This window comes from Notamacropus eugenii, chromosome 2 (genome assembly GCF_028372415.1).
Source record: "Notamacropus eugenii isolate mMacEug1 chromosome 2, mMacEug1.pri_v2, whole genome shotgun sequence".
Taxonomy (NCBI): Eukaryota; Metazoa; Chordata; class Mammalia; order Diprotodontia; family Macropodidae; genus Notamacropus; species Notamacropus eugenii.
The window spans coordinates 504,036,603-504,054,449 of NC_092873.1; the positions used below are offsets into that span (position 1 = coordinate 504,036,603).

Genomic DNA, 17,847 nt, shown 5'->3' on the forward strand with positions numbered 1-17,847 from the left:
AGGAATTGGATGTGAAGGGCTTTCAGTATCAGAGGATGTTCTATGTAATCCTGGAGGTAATAGAGAGCCATAGAAGTTTGCTGAGTGTGTATTTGTGGAGATGGTGTCATGGTCAGAAATTTCTCTTCAGGAAATCACTTTGGAGGATGGAGGATGAATCAGAGTTGGGGAACCTGAGGCAGGGAGTTTAGCTAGGTAATAGCTATTGGAATAGTCTAGTTGACAGGGGAAGAGGGGTGGCCCCAGGGCAGAAAGGAAGGGACATATACAAAAGGTACAGCTGGATTTGAAAGAAGATTGCATATGTGTGGTGACTCTGGGGGATGAGCTCAAGGGAGGGGTTGAGGATGACATCCAGGTTTCAAGCTCAGAGCCTGGGCAAGTGGGAGAATAATAGGAAGCAACAGGGATGTTCTGAAGCAGGGAAGGTAGTCTTGAGCTATGCTTTTTTTTTTTGAGAAATATAATAAACTCTGTTTTGTGCATGTTGAGTTTGAGATGCTTGCAAAACATAATTCAAGAGAACTGGTGAGGTGACTAGTTCAGGAGACTTAGGCTGGGTATATAGATCTTGGAATCATCTGCATAGAAGTGACAGCTGAACCAATGGGAGCTAGGGAGAAAACCAAGAGAAACTGAATTGAAGGACAAGAGAAGGGGTCTCAGAAAAGTGCCTTGAAGGAGACCTGTAATTAGTGGGCTTGAACAGTTAGACAGGTAAGAGGAGAATCAAGGGACAGCAGTGTCATGAAAACCTAGAGAAAATATCTAAGAGGAAGGGGTGGGAGAGAGAGACAGACAGACACAAAGAGACAGAGAGAGAGAGACAGAGAGAGACACAGAGACAGAAATGGGGGGGTAGTGAGGGGTGAGGAGGAAAGGGAGGGGGAAAAGGAGAGAGAAGAGTGGAGAGGGGGGAAATGAGGGGGTGAGGGAGAGAGAAGAGAGAAGGGGAAGAGAAAGAAGAAAGGAAGGAGAGGAGAGATGACCTGACTGTATATGAAATACTTATGTGGAAGCAGGCTAAACAGGGGATATAGAAAAGCAAACAAACCAGTCCCTGCCCTTAAGGTGTTTATAGTCTAATGAAAGAAGATGGGGGGAGGGGAGAGTGCTGGCTTCTTCCTGATTAGATAAATCCAAAGGTTCAGCTCCAGAATTGTAGTAGTCAACAGAGGAGCCCCAACCTCTGGTGGGGTGGAGATGACTGGAAAATGATTCACCAGTTGAAGGTTCAAAGGGCTGAAAAAAGGCTATTTGATTTAACCTTTAAGAGATCATTGATCTCTTTGAAAACGGCTGTTTCAGCTGAATGATGACATCAGGAGCCAGACTGCTGAGAATTCTAGGAAGATCACATCTGGGAGGCTTGGGTCAAGGGTTTCTTTAGGGATGGGGGAGATATGGGCATGTTTGCAAGCCACAGGAAAGAGCCAGTGGAGTTTGAGAGTTTGAAGATTAGAGAGACCATGTATGGGGATGATAATGGGGAGAATCTGCTGGAAAAGATAGGAGAGGAGGGCATCCACAGTGAAAGCAGCGGGCTGGCCTCAACAAGGGGCAAAGCCACACTTTCACTTGAGGCAAAGTGAAGGAGGAGAGGGGGGTGTGAGATGACAAGGCAAGAAGAGGAGCTCTCATCAAATGACTTCAATTTATTTATTTATTTAGTGAGGAATGAATGAAGGTCCTCAGCAAAGAGGATGGGGTAGGGTAAAGCTTGAGGATTGAAGAAAAGGCTGGATAGTAACTAGATTAAGGCTCTATGAAAGGATTACCTTGCTTCTGCGATGGCCCACTTGAGATTAGGTAGTATAAATTTGCACCCAGTCATGGAGGTTTCATGGTGGGATTTTTTTTTCCTCCAGCTTCATTTAAGAGCATCATGAACAGCAGTAAAAGAGGCAGATGGTGGGTGTCATCCAAGGTTGGGATTTGGCAAGGCATGATCCTCTAGAAGACAAAGGGGCAATGGAGTCAATGTAGAGTTAATCTACAATAGAGTTCATAAATAGAGTTAATAAGCAAGGGAGGAGAGTGCTGGGGGATGGTCACAGCCTGGGAAAGAACTGAGGCAGGGAGATATAGGAGAAGATAGAGTGATAAAAGATGATCAGCTAAAGGCATTACAGAATTCTTAAACATAGAAACAACATTGTGGGTCATGGGAGTGTGTGTGTGTGTGTGTGTGTGTGTGTGTGTGTGTGTGTATGTGCAGCTCAGGTATGGTGGAGATCATGCGAACTGAATAGATTGAGGAGCTGAGAAGGTGGAGGGCTGTATGTTGAAGTTTCCAAACATGAGGACAGGAGTCGGGGTGGTGAGAAAGACCCTGAGTCAGGCCTGAACTCACTGAGGAAGGAAGGAGAATGTCCAGCCAGTAGAATCTGAACTGGATGATACACCTGGAGAACATGAACTTCAAAGGAGGTATTGCCCAGTCATGGTTGTGGAGGAAGGGTCTGAAAGGATTTGGGGGGGCTGCCAAAGAGCCCTGGATTGGGAGGCAGAAAGCTGGTGGGGAGCACTGTCTACCTGGATGACTATGAGGAAGTCACCCTTCTCTGCACTGCAGTTTTCTTATTTGTGTCCAGGGAGGGGGCAGTTGGAGTAGATGATTGCAAAGGTCCTTCGAAAACTTTGTATATAACATAGACTTATTTTATATCTATATACACATATTCCTTAAAGATATATATATTATTTTTATCTACATGCATCTATTCCTAAAATATATAACATCATATCTTTATTTCATATTTATGTTATATCTATACACACATATATATTCCTTAAAGATATATTTTTATTTTATATTTATATTATTTTGTATCTATACAAATTTATTCCTTAAATATATATATATATAATATGTTTATATTACTTATATCTGTGTAGACATATATCTTCCTTAAAGGTTTGCAACATGTTTTAAAAATATCACATCATTTGATCCTCACAATGACTCTGTGAGGTAAGTGTGGTTATTATTCCCATTTTACAGTTGAAGAAACTGAGACAGATGGAAGATAATGACTTGCTCAGGGTCTCACAAACAGTTAGTGTCTGAGGCTGAATTTGAACTCAGGTCTTCCTGACTCCAGGCCCTACCTGCCTCTAAAATCCACAAATGCCTTTTGTGCCACTTCCACTGAATCCAGAAGAACGTTTATTAAGTGTATAACATCTGCTTAGACATGAAACAGTTCCTGTCCTCAAGAAGCTTAAATTCCCCTGGGGAAATGCAAAATGTAGACAGATAATATGGGCAGTCATGTGACCCAGTGGATGGAGGATCAGGCCTGGAGTCAAATTAATCTTGAGTTCAAATTCAGCCTCATACTCTTACAGGGTGTGTGACCCTGGGCAAGTCACTTAACTTTTGTCAGCCTCAGTTTCTTCATGTCTAAAATGGGAATAATAATAATAGCACCTTCTTCTCAGGGTGGTTGTGAAGATTAAATGAGATATAATTGTAAAGACGCAGTGCCTGGAACATGGTTAAGTGCTATGAAAGTATTAGTCATTGTTATTAGAGAAAGAAATGCAAGATGGCAGGGCAGCAGTAACAAGTGCCACCTGCCCCAGACCGGACCTGCGCCTTGTGGGTTCCCCGTCAAGGAAAGAGGAGGGTCAGGGTAAAACTGGAAGAAGGAGGGAGGGCTCCCTTTGGGCACTATTTTAGAAATGGAAAAACTTTGCATTTGATCTTTTTCTCCCATTTAATCAGTCAAATCAATTCCCGGAGACACTTGCAGCTTCTTCCTCTCTCTGGCAGACTGCCTTCCACTTGTCCTTCTGGGCGGTACCCTCCCTTGGTGCCATAACTGCGATTTGGGTAATCACAGGTCTTGGGGCTGGCGTGTGGAGGAAGTCATGTAACTCTGTCTGGCTTGCAGCCTTTGACTCCCCAGAGTTATTTTAAACAAACCAACAGTCTTTCATTTGCCCCACTAATTTTTCTAAAATAGAACTGTTTATTTGTGGGACAGACTTGGAGAGGCAGCTCATTCATCACTAACCTCCCTGCCTTGTCCTCTTTCAATTGGTCTAGGGACTGGGAATCAATGCAGTCTTCACAGCGACTTGAATTGTGTTTATAATCCTTTAGGAAAAGTCCAAGGTGATTTTGTAGTCCATTTTGATGACAATTTTATAATTTTTCCAACAATCAATAAACTTTAGTGGGGAGGGGAAGGGGAAGATGAGGGATAGTTCAATTTATTTTTTAAAATAACTTTTTATTCATCTTTGTTTTAGAATTCCGATGTCCCAATGTATCCCCTCTCCCATTCCCACAGAACAATCCCTTATAACAATTAAAAAAAAAAAAGTGAAAAGAACTCCAGTTCAGCAAAACCAACCAAGACATAGAACAAAAACCTCACACTATATACACACCCATAATTTTCTACTCTACTCTCTTCAGAGTAGGAGGAAGATGCCTTCTCTTTTCTCTTTGAGGCTAACCTTGTTCATTATAATTTTGAACATTCAGTTTTGGTTGTTTTGTTGTTCTTTTAATTCACATTGTTGAAATTATTTTATATATTATTTTTCTGGTTCTGCATACTTCAATTTACATCAGGTCATACATGTCTTTCCCATGCTTCTATATTCATCATTTTGAAGCCAGGAAGACACACTGCAGGGAAGTCATTTACACTCTTGGTCCCCTGGGCAAGTATCTAAGACTATAAATTGCTGACCTCTTTTTGGGAGAGTAAGTTCCTCACTGGGACCTCCCTATAACAATGAAAGCACAGGTTGGTCCCCATCCCTGCAGAGCTGCTGAAACTTTTAGGGAAGGGGAGTGATAGAGTCAGACCTATGGAGGACTATTTGGTAGCTGTGTGGAAGATGGTAGAAGGATGAGAGCAGAAACAGGGAGACCAATTGTGAAGCTATAACAATAGTTCAGATGAGAGGAGATATAGTCCTACACTAAAGGGGTGGTCAGGGGAGTGGAGAGGATGGATGAGAGGTGACTGATGTAAAAAATGTGGAGGTAGAACCAATAAAATGGAGAATGATTGGGTGAAGGTGATGAGAAAGGGGAGAGTCATGGATGACCCAGGTTATGAATCTAGGCCACTGGTAAGATGGGAATGTCATTGAAAGAAAGAGATGAGGGGAAGATCTATAAGGAAAAATAGTTCTATTGTTGACCAGTTGAATTTGAGTTCAGAGGGGTCATCTAGTGAGAGCTCTCCAGTGGGTTTAGTTATGTTTGGACATATAGAATTTGGAGTCAGTTGTGTCTGATTCTCCTGTCTGTGACCCCATTTAGACTTTTCTTCTCCAGTTCATTTTACAGATGAGGAAACTGAGGCAAATAGGGTTAAGAGAGTAGCCGAGGGTCACACAGATTTGAACTCATCAAGACGAGTCTTCCTGATTCCAAGGCCAGTGCTCTGTGCACTATGGTGCCACCTAGGAGCTTATGTCAGAATATAGACAACCTGTTGTGTTTGTCCTTTATTCTGCAGGAGGACCATGATATCAGGGAAATGATGACATGACTTGCAGTTGACTTGGATTTGAGTGAGGGAGGGCTGTGAAAAGTCACCAGCCTCACTTTCTCCTCAGAGTCATCTGGGTCCAGTGACCAGATATTCATCAGAATGATTGGGGATGGCTCAAGATGCAATGGGAGACCTTGGCCCTTTGGCACTAAGGCCTTTTTAGGTACTCACTTAGAGTGAGACAACCTCCATTCAGTGAATAGACCTCTTTAAGAAGTAGTCAAGGGATGGCCCTTTAATCAGAAAAAGAAAAAATCAAGCTGGGAGGGCAAAGCCCTCTGGGTTGCTCTTCCAAAGAGAAACAGTGCCCAAAATACCGTCATTAAGTGGAGTATGAGCAGGGACCTATTGTGGTCCAATCTATGAGACGACCTGTTAGAAAAAGGCTAAAGCCAGAGGTTTTTCTTCTAACCATAGCTGGCAATATACTGAAGCCTACTTATACCCACCATTTATTTTTCTGTTGCTTTTAGGTCATTTGCATTTTTTTTTTTTTTTTTTTTTTTTTTGCCATTTGAGATTGTCCTATGCCATAATTCAAAGTCATAGACTTTGGTCTTAAAAACATGAGTTTTTGTAGCAGGGAACTATATGAGATCACTGAAAACACTAATTTCATCTAGCCTGCTCTTTCCTGTCTTATTATTCATACGTACTAATGAAATAAAGGTAATCCAATTTTTTGCAAACTTTAAAGCATTTTATATATGTCAGCTGTAGATAAACTGGCCACCCAATTTCATGTCAACCTGGGCACTGTATGGTTTTCAAGAACTTTTGTTTTTCCACAAGGATAGATAGGCAAGCCTATCCTGAAAAGACTTTCTTCTTCCCTCCCTTTCTTCTTTTTGGGATAGGCTTGCCTATCTATTTTTGTGGAATAGGATATTTTTCTTTCCTTCTCTTTCCTTCTTTTTTTCCTTCCTCCCTCCCTCCCTCCCTTCCTTCCTTCCTTCCTTCCTTCCTTCCTTCCTTCCTTCCTTCCTTCCTTCCTTCCTTCCTTCCTTTCTTCCTTCCTTCCTTCCTCCCTTCCTTCCTTCTTTCCTTCCTTCCTTCCTTTCTTGGCAATCAGGGGTAAGTGACTTGCCCAGGATCACTTAACCCTGTTTGTCTCAATTTCCTCATCTGTCAAATGAGTTAGAGAAGGAAATGGCAAACCACTCCACTATCTTTGCCAAGAAATTGGGTCACAAAGGGTCAGACATAGTGGAAACAACTGAACAACATCAAGATTGACTGGAAGGGAGGGAGACTTGTGGTAACCTGGGCAGGCAGCCAACAGTAGAAAGCCAGTGGCTGTCCTTAAAGTGTGCTAGGAAAAAGGTGTGTTATATATTTAAAAACATCTCAGTGATAAAATAAAATGCATGACAGCTTTTATATTCTACAGTATCTTTAATTCATTCTTGTCATTCTGGAAGAGATCAATTTATGTGATGTAAAACATTGGATTGTAAATTATACTTATTTCATTTTCCATATAATTATTGAAAGAATTCCTGTTTGCTTATGATTTAATTATTATTTTTTAAAATTAATTTTATTTATGTTCAGTGTTCTGCAATCACTACCATATAACTTAGACTTTTTTTCCCCTTCCTCCCCCTCCCTCCCTACCTAAAACCAGGAAAAGACAAAACAGAGAAAGAAAATTATACACCAACTTCTCTAATGAATATAGTTGCAAAAATTTTAAATAAGATTTTAGCAAAAAGAATACAGCAACTTATCACAAGAATAATACATTATGATCAGGTAGGATTCATGTCAGGTAGAAATGCAGGGCTGGTTCAATATTAGGAAAACTATTGGCATTATCAATCATATCAACAACAAAACTAACAGAAACTACATGATTATCTCAATAGATGCAGAAAAAACTTTTGACAAAATACAACACTCATTCCTATTAAAAACACTGGAGAGCATAGGAATAAAAGGAACTTTCCATAAAATAATAAGCAGTATCTACCTAAAACCTTCAGCAAACATTATATGCAATGGAGATAAGCTAGATGCATTTCCAATAAGATCAAGAGTGAAACAAGGATGTTCATTATCACCACTATTATTCAATACGGTGCTAGAAATGTTAGCTGTAGCAATTAGACAAGATAAAGAAACTGAAGGACTTAGAATAGGTAAAGAAGAAACTAAGTTATCACTCTTTGCAGATGATACGATGATGTACTTAGAGAATCCCAGAGATTCAAGTAAAAAATTACGTGAAATAATAAACAACTTTGGCAAAGTTGCAGGTTACAAAATAAACCCACACAAATCTTCTGCATTCCTATATGTTAGTAACAAAGTCCAACAGCAAGAGACAGAGAAATCCTATTTAAAGCTAGGGTAGACACTATAAAATATTTGGAAGTTTACCTGCCAAAACAAACCCAGGGATTATATGAACACAATTACAAGACACTTTTCACACAATTAAAGTCAGATCTAAGTAAGTGGAAAAACATCAGCTACTCATGGGTAGGCTGAGCCAAAATAATAAAAATGATAGTTCTATCTAAATTAATTTACATATTTAGTGCCATACCAATTAAACTATCAGATAATTATTTTCTAGAGCTGGAAAAATAATATCAAAATTCATCTGGAAGAAGAAAAGGTTCAGAATATCAAGGGGACTAATGAAAAGAAATGTTAGGGAAGGTGGCCTAGTGCTATCAGATCTCAAATTGTATTGTAAAGCAGCAGTTATCAAAACCACTTGGTACTGGCTAAGAAACAGAAGGGTAGACAAGTGGAATATGCTCGGTACTCAAGACACAGTAGGCAATGAATATAGCAATCTACTGTGTGATAAGCCCAAGGACCCCAGCTTCTGGGATAAGAACTCACTGTTAGACAAAAATTGCTGGGAAAACTGGATAAAAGTGTGATGGAAACTAGGCATAGACCAATGCCTGACACTGTACACAAGAATAAAGTCCAAATGGGTACATGATCTAGGTATAAAGATTGATACTATGGACAAATTGGTGGAGCAAGGAATAGGGTATTTATCAGATTTATGGAGAAGGGAAGAATTTTTGACTAAAGAAGAGATAGAGAGCATTATAAAGTGCAGGATGGATAATTTTGATTACATTAAACCGAAAAGTTTTTGCACAACTAAACCCAATGCAACCAAGATTTGTAGGGATGTAGAAAACTGGGAAAGAATTTTTGCAGCCAATGTCTGTGATAAAGGCCTCATTTCCAGAATATATAGAGATCTGAGTCAAATGTACAAAAATGCAAGTTATTCCCCAATTGTTCATATCAAAGGATATGAACAGGCAGTTTTCAGAGGAAGAAATTAAAGATGTTTATAGTCATATGAAAAAATGCTTTAAATCACTATTGATTAGAGAGATGCAAATCAAAAAATTTCTGAAGTACCACATCACACCTATCAGACTGGCAAACATAACAGAACAGGAAGATGATAAATGTTGGAGAGGATGTGGGAGAGTTGGAACACTAATTCATTGTTGGTGGAGCTGTGAGCTGATCCAACCATTCTGGAGAGCAATTTGGAACTATGGCCAAAGGGCTACAAAAATATGCATACCCTTTGACCCAGCAATACCTCTTCTAGGACTTTATCCCAAAGAGATCATAGAAATGGGAAAGGGTCTCACATGTACAAAAATATTTATAGCAGCTCTCTTGTGGTGGCCAAACACAGGAAATCAAGGGGATGCCCATCAATTGGGGAATGGCTGAATAAATGATTTAATTATTATTGCTCCATTAGAATTACAGCAGCAAAAGCTTGAGTAAGAAAATGTATAAACACCAACTTTCTGTAAAGCTCCAACATTTAGGGCTGCAGAATAATAATAAAAATTTCTCTGTGCAATGAAGATGTATAAATATATGTTTACTTTTTGCAACTGGGGTTAAGTGACTTGCCCAGGGTTATACAGTTAGCAAGTGTCAAGTTTTAGAGATCAAATTTGAACTCAGATCCTCCTGACTCTCAGGTGGGTGCTCTAACCTCTGAGTCACCTAGCTGCCTCTGAAAGAATTGTTAAAAGTCATCCAGCCCATTCCCATATCTGATCCAGCTATTTGATTTAAGATATAAACCTGGACCTCTCTTCTGAACCCCAGTCCCACATCATCCACTGCCTATTGAGCATTTCCCATTAGATGTCCCATAGACATTTCAAATGCAAAATGTTTAAATTAGAAAATTATCTTTTCCTTTCTTCTTCTAGAAGTCATCAGATTTACTGCCATGGAATCATCTTGAATTCCTCACCCACCATTAACCATCTAACCAGTGGTGAAGTTTTATTGATCCTACTTCAACAATGTCTTTCAAATCTGTCACTTTTCTCCATTCAGCCACCTGCCTAGTTCAGGTCCTAATCATCTCTCACCTGGATTATTGCAATAATCTTTGCCTGAGGTCATTCATTTCTCCAATTTATCTTCCACATATCTATCACATTGATATTCGTAAAGGGTCAGTCCTACACCCTAAAAAACTTCAGTTGCTTCTTAGTGCCTCTAGGAGAGGGGTTCTTAACCTGCGGTCCATGGAAGACTTTAGGGGGGGGGTTCATGAACTTGAATGGAAAAAAAGTACATCTTTATTTTTGTTGATTTCTAACAAATTCAGAATTTCTTTCAATTATTTACTTTTTCCAATTTAAAAAACATTTTTAAAGTTTGGAGTTCCAAATTCTATCCCTCCCCCCTCACACCTTTTCCCCCCTCTCTGAGATGGTAAATAATCAGATATAGGTTATACATGTGCAATTATGAAAAACATGTTCATCTTAGTTATTTTATACAAGAAGACTCTAACAGAAGGAAAAAAATGAAAGAAAGTGGAAAATAGCATGCTTAAGGCTATATTCAATCGGTTCTTTCTAGGAGGTGGATAATATGATTTATTAATAGTCCTCTGGGACTGTCTTGGCTCATTGTACTGCTGAGAATAGCTGAGACATTCAGAATTCTTCATCTTCCAATATTACTATTACTGTGTTTTGATTTTGTTCACTTCACTATGCATCAATTCATGCAAGTTCTTTCATGTTTTTCTGAAATCTGCTTGTCAATAATAATATAATAAAATAATAATATTCCATTGCAATCATATGCTACAGCTTGCTTTGCCATTCCCCAATTGATGAGCAGCCCTTTGATTTCCAATTCTTAGCCACCACAAAAAGAGCTGCTATATTTTTGTGCAGATAGGTTGCACAAGAGGTCTTTTTCTCTTTTTTCGAAATGTCTTTGGGATATAGACCTAGCAGTTGTATTGCTGGATCAAAGGGTACACATAGTTTTTTAGCCCTTTGGGAATATTTTCAAATAGCTCTCCAGAAAGGTTGAATCAGTTCACACCTTCATCAATGATATACTACTGTTCCAGTTTTCCCACATAGCCTTCAACCTCCAACATTTTCCTTTTTTGACATATTAGCCACTCTGACGGGTGTGAGGTGGTACCTCAGAGTTGTTTTAATTTTCATTTTTCTGATCAACAGTAATTTAGAACATTTTTTTTATATGACTGGAGTTTTGATTTCTTTATCTGAAAACTGCCTGTTCATATCCTTTGCCCTGATAGAACTGATTGATAGAATAGATCAATCAATTAGGGAATGACTTGTATTTTTATACATTTGACTCTGTTTTCTACACATTTGAGAAATGAGGCCTTTATCAGAGATACTTGTTGCAAAATCCCCCCCTCCCCAGTTTTCTACTTTCTTTATAATTTTGGTTGCATTGGTTTTGTTTGTGCAAAAACTTTTTAATTTTACATAATCAAAATTATCTATTTTACATTTTGTAATGCTGTCTCTTCTTTGGTCCAAAATTTGTCTGTTATTCATAAATCTGATGAATAAACGATTCCATGCTATCTTAATTTGCTTATGGTATCACTCTTTATGTATAAATCATGTACCCATTTTGACCTTATTTTGGTATATGGTATGATACTATACCTAGTACATTTTGCCATACTATTTTCCAGTTTTCCTGGCAGTTTTTATTCCAAAAGCTTGGATCTTTGGGTTTATCATATACTAGATTACTATGGTCATTTACTATAATGTAATTTACCATAATGTAATTTATACTTATTTCACTGATTCACCACTCTGTTCATTAGCCAGTATCAGATTGTTTTCATAATAATCACTTTATAATACAGTTTGAGACCTGGTATGGCTAGAATACCTTCTTTTGCATTTTCTTCTTTGATTTCCTTGATGTCCTTGAGCTTTTGTTCTTCCAGATGAATTTTATTATTTTTTTTAGCCCTACAAATTTTTTTTGATAGGTATGGCACTAAATAAATACATGAATTTAGGTAGAACTGTCATTTTATTATGTTGGCTTGGCCTACCCATGAGCAATTAATATTTTTCCAATTGTTTAGATCTGACTTTGTGTGAAGTGTTTTCTAGTTGTGTTCATATGGTTCCTGGGTTTGTCTTGGAAGTTAGACTCCTAAGTATTTTATATTGTCTACAGTTATTTTAAATGAAATTTCTCCTTCTATCTCTTGCTGCTGGACTTTGTTGGTAATATATAGAAATGCTGATTATTTATGTGAGTTTATTTTGTATCCTGCAAGTTTGCTAAAATTGTTAATAACTTCAAGTAGTTTTTTAGTTGATTCTCTAGGATTTTCTAAGTATAACATCATATCATCTGCTAAGAGTGATAATTTTGTTTCCTTGTTGCCTATTTTACTTCCTTTAAATTTTTTCTTTTCTTATTGCTATAGCTCACATTTCTAGTACAATATTAAATAACAGAGGTGATAATGGGCATCCTTGCTTTACCCCTGATTGTACTGGGAAGTCTTCTAGATGATCCCCATTACAGATAATGCTTGCTGATGATTTGAGATAACTATTACTTATCATTTTTAAGGTAAGCTCTATATATTCCAATGCTCTCTAGTATTTTTTTTTTAAACAGGAATGGGTGCTGTATTTTGCAAAAGCTTTTTCTGTTTCTATTTGAGATAGTCATATATTTCAGTTGGTTTTGTTATTGATATGGTCGATTATATTGATAGTTTTCCTAATATTGTACTAACCTTGCATTCCTGGCATAAATTCTGGTCACAGTGTAGGATCCTTGTGATATATTGTTGTAATCTCTTTGCTAGTATTTTAAATAGACAAATAAATACATATTTATTAGGGAAATTGGTCTATGATTTTCTTTCACTGTTTTGGCTCTTCCTGGTTTGGTTTTCAGTACCACGTTGGTATTGTAAAAGGAATTTGATAGTACTCCTTCTTTGACTATTTTTCCAAATAGTTTATATAGTAGTGGGATTAACTGTTCTTTAAATGTTTGGTAGAAATATTTGTGAATCCATCTGGTCCTGGGAAATTTTTTCTTAGGAAGTTCTTTGATGGCTTCTTCAATTTCTTTTTCTAAGATTGGGTTATTTAAGTATTTTATTTCTTCTTCTCTTAATTTTGGTAATTTGTTTTTTTGTAGATGTTCACCCATTTTATTTAGATTGTCAAATTTATTGGTATATAATTGGGCAAAATAGCTCCTAATACTTGTCTTAATTTCTCCTATTGGTGGTCAATTCACCCCTTTCATTTTTATACTAGTATTTATACTAGGTTTTAAATCAAATTAACCAATGTTTTATCTATTTTGTTTGTTCTTTCATAAAACCAGCTTTGAGTTTTATTAGTTCAATGGTTTTCTTGCTTTCAATTTTATTAATCTCTCCTTTGATTTTCAGGATTTCTGATTTGGTGTTTAATTGAGGATTCTTAATATGTTCTTTTTCTAGTTTTTTTTTGCTTGCATGTCCAATTTATTGATCTTCTTTTATTGATGTAAGCAATTAGAGATATACATTTCCCCTAAATAGCATTTTGGCTGCATCCATAAATTTTGGTATCTTGTCTCATTGTCATTTTCTTTAGTGAAATTATCAACTGTTTCTGTGATTTGTTCTTTGACCCACTTGTTTTTTTAGGAGTAGAACAATTTCCAATTAATTTTTAATTTCTTTTATTGCCCATTGAGTATAATTTTTGTTGCACTTGAAAAAATATATTTACTATTTCAGCTTTTCTGCATTTGGGTGTGAGGTTTATATATATATATATCCTAATACATGGTCAATTTTTGGGGTAGGTGCCATGTATTGCTTAGAAAAAGGTATATTCTTTTCTATTTCCATTCAGTTCTTTCCAGAGATGTATCATATCTAACCGCTCCAGAATTTTATTTACCTCCTTAATTTTTTTCTTGCTTATTTTTTGGTTAGATTTATCTAGTTCTAAAAGTTTCAACAGGAAAGTTGAGGTCCCTGATTAGTAGAGTTTTATTATCTATGTCCTCCTGTAACTCATTCAATTGCTCCTTCAAAAATTTAGATATTATACCATTTGGTATAATATAAGTTTAGTATTCAAAAGACTTCATTGTCTATGGTATCTTTCAACAAGATATAATTTCCTTCTTTGTCTCTTTTAATTAGATCTATTTTTCCTTTTGCTCTGTCTGAGATCATGATTGCTACCCCAGCTTTCTTTGCTTCAGCTGAAGCATAATAGTTTCTACTCCAGCCCCTTACCTTTACCCTGTGTGTAGCGCTCTGCTTCAAATGTATTTCTTGCAAATAACATATTGTAAGATTCCTTTTTAAATCCTTTCTGCTATCTGCTTCCATTTTACAGATGAGTTCATTCCATTCACATTCATATTTAGAGCTGTCCCTCCATTTGATTTTTTGCCTGTTTAAACTCCCCTTATTCACTCCTACCTTTCCCCTCCTCACAAGTGTTTTACTTCTGGATCACTGCCTCCCCCAGTATACCCTCCCTTTTATCTGTTCCCCCTCCCCCTTCTATTATCCCATCCCTTTTTACTTCCTTATAGGGTAAAATAGATTTCTTTATCCAACTGAGTGTGTTATTCCTCTTTTTGAGCCAATTTTAACTAAAGTTTTAAGCTTTGCCTGTCACCTCCTCCCACCCCAGTCTTCCCCTCCATTATAATAGCTCTTTCATGCTTCTTTTATGTGGGATAATTTACTCCATTCAATCTTCCTCCTTCTCCTTCCAGTGCAGTTTTCTTTCTCATCCCTTGGGTTTTTATTTTGGTGGGGGGGGTATCATCCCATCAAAGTCACCTTATATTCACATCCTCTGTCTACATATACTCCTCCTAATTTCTCTTATAGTAATAAAGTTAGGAGATACAAAAATTATCTTGCCATATACAAATATAAACAGTTTAATCTTATTGAACTTCTTATGTTTTCTCTTTCTTGTTTCTTTACCTTTTTATATTTCCCTTTATATTTACATTTCCCTGTATTTTGAGGTCAATTATTTTCTTATTCAGCTCTGATCTTTTAATTGGAAATGCTTGAAAGTCATCTATTTCATTAAATGTCCATTCTTTCCCCAGAAAGATTATATTCAATTTTGCTGGGCAGGTTGTAGTCCTAACCTCTTTGCCTTCCAGTATGTTATATTTCAAGCCCTCTGACTCTTTAATGTAGAAGCTGCCAGGCCCTGTGTAATCCGGACTGTAGCTCCATGATATTTGAACTGTTTCTTTTTTGGCTGCTTATAGTACTCTCTCCTTGATCTGGGAGCTCTACAATTTGACTATGATGCTTCTGGGAATTTTAATTTTGGGGATCTCTTTTCAGGCAGTGATCAGTGGATTCTTTCAATTTCTATTTGACCTCTGCTTCTAATATATCAGGACAGTTTGATAATTTCTTGAAACATGTTCAGGCTTTTTTTTTTTTTTTTTGATCATGGCTTTCATGTCACCCAGTAATTCTTATATTATCTCTCCTGGATCTATTTTCTAAGCCAGTTGCTTTTACAATGAGAAATTTCACATTTTCTTCTAATTTTCTTTTTACTTTTTGGATTTTGTTTTATTATATCTTGATGTCTCATAGAGTCATTAGTTTCCACTTGTTCAATTCTAATTTTTAAGCAATTATTTTTTTTCAGTGAGCTTTTGTACTTCCTTCTCTATTTGGCCAATTCTATTTTTTAGGGAGTTATTTTCCTCAGTAAATTTTTATATATCTTTTCCTATGTTATTGTCTCTTTTGTCATTATTCTCTTGGAACGCTTAGAAGTTTTCTACTCTAATTTGCTTTGAAAATTTTTAATTCTTTTTGGGCTTGAGACCAAATGATACCTTTCTTTGAGGTTTCACAAGTAGCCACTTTGACACTATTTTCCTCTTCTAAGTTTATACCTTGATTCTTCCTGCTACCATAATAACTTCCTATAGTCAAGCCTTTCTAATATTATTTGTTGTTTTTTGATCATTTTTGATCTTTTTTTTTTTTTTGATGACTTGAGAGTTGAACTCTGCTCCTTCACTGTCCCAAGCTTATTTTGTGCTTGAGGCTCTGGGTCTTACTGCTGCTGGCTTTCACTGGGCATCAGGGCTTAGCTGTTTGTTTTCTCTGGAGGGCAGGCTTCCCTTCTGGCTTGTACTGGGAGGGGCTGTGTGTTGGGGTCTCTCTGGGTGTGGGGTTTAGCTGCTAGCCTGCTCCAGGGATAAGGCTCTGCTACTGGGTTGTTATGGAAATAGGAACTCTCTGTTGTCCAGCTCCTGGGGCAGGGCTTTGTTACTGGTCTGCAATGGGGTCAAGGCCTCTCATGCTGAGTAGGGCTTTGATGAGCTGCACAGGCTGCTCACTTGCCTAGGGGCTGTTGGTTTGCAGGAAGGTGGGGCCTGGTTGGTGGATTGCTCCAGGCTTGGAGACTTGCTGCCGGCCCCCTGTTGTGAGGCTGCTGCTCTTGGACCTCATTCCCCTTCCACCCCAGTGAGACAGTCCTTCCCTGATCCTAGACTAATTCTGAGGCAGTTTTCTAGTTGTTTGGAGCAGAATTTGGGAGGGCTTCTGAGGGTTCCTTCCTCACCTTGTCATCTTGGAACTGGAAAAGGTTAAATTCTTTAAAAAAAAGAATTCTGTGGAGTCTTCTGCAGCTATTTCAGGGATTCTATGATGCACACAAATCTAGACCCTTGCTCTAGACCCAAAGTTCCTTTGCTTGACCCTCTTGGCTAACTTTGCTCTCTGATGTGTCCCAGTCTACCTTTCCAGGCTCATCACAGCTTACTCATTTGAAGTCTACTCTCCATCCTTACTATTCTGGTATACAGCAATACCCTCACACAGCATTATCCCCCATTGCTTGCAATGTGCTCCCTCCTCACTTGTGCCTCATAGACCCCAGAAAGGTAATCCAAATCATGCGCCATCTCCTGCATGAAGTCTTTTCCTGATTCCTCTCCTCCCACCTCATTCCTTTCTATTGGCTTATTTACTTACGTGTGAATACACTGTTAACTGGATAGAAGCTCTCTGAGGGCAAGGGTTACCTCTGGTCTCTATCCTCAGTGTGTGATGCGTAATGAATTCTAAGTCAACCAATGATTCATTTGTCATCCTTCATTCTTCCTGCGTCTGGTCCATCTCTTTGGGACGTCACGTCTTTAATGTAAGTCATCATAAGTAACATGCTGGAGTCCACTTGCCCACCATGTACCTCCACTGTTCTTTGGGTCCCCTGCAATGGTAAGTCTTCAGAGTTTATTGCATTCAATGATTCACAGCAAAAATGCTGGTGCTTTTGTTTTTATTTTTTTTAAAAAAAGGTCTTTGGTGACAGAGAATGGCTTGACATCAGTCGAAAAAACCAAACCAAACCAAACATTGTGTAATTTCCCAAATGTAAGCCATTCCACTTTCCTCCTCCTCCTCCTCCTCCAGTTTGGGGCCAACCCAATATCCAGTTGCAGTGGTTATCCAAGATGTGTGCATTGATAGACTAATTCAACTGCCTGTTATATTCTGGGCAACAAATATTCCGTACTTGCGTGGCTTTTCCTGGATGGATTACTAGGTCAATTTCATGACTTTCTGGGGATCTCACTGTTGGGAGGACCAAGTGAGACAAGGCTTTATATAAGCAGTTTATAAATAAACTTTCAAGTGCTATGTATGTAAATTATGTTAGCTGGCAGGAGGTTCAGAATACTGAATGGTTCATTTTTCTGGAAATGAGGGTGCTTGATATGAACTGTTGACATCTAAATACCACAGACAGATTATGCCAACTGATGAATACTTTACTGATCTACTTATGTAGGGAAAATGGCTTTCCTCCACATCTTAACATGCACTTTCTCTGTGAAAGGCATCAGAAAAAACTATCAAATAGCACTCACCATAGCTCCAATAAATCGCTGTTACCCATTTTAGCAATGCATTTTCTGCTTGGGCCTCTTCTAGGGAAATCTGCCATCAGACCTAACC

At 37.9% G+C, this 17,847-nt stretch overlaps 1 protein-coding gene across 1 annotated transcript in view; it reads right to left on the reverse strand.

The window, feature by feature from the left end:
* Nucleotides 1-1,635: 1,635 nt before the first annotated feature.
* The window catches only part of EVI5 (ecotropic viral integration site 5), a 237,682-nt gene continuing 221,470 nt past the window's right edge, over nt 1,636-17,847 (reverse strand). Inside the window, exon 20 of the mRNA XM_072649091.1 lies at nt 1,636-1,953. Within this exon, the coding sequence (XP_072505192.1) occupies nt 1,831-1,953 (123 nt within the window). The 3' untranslated portion in view covers nt 1,636-1,830. The remainder of the gene's footprint in view (nt 1,954-17,847) is intronic.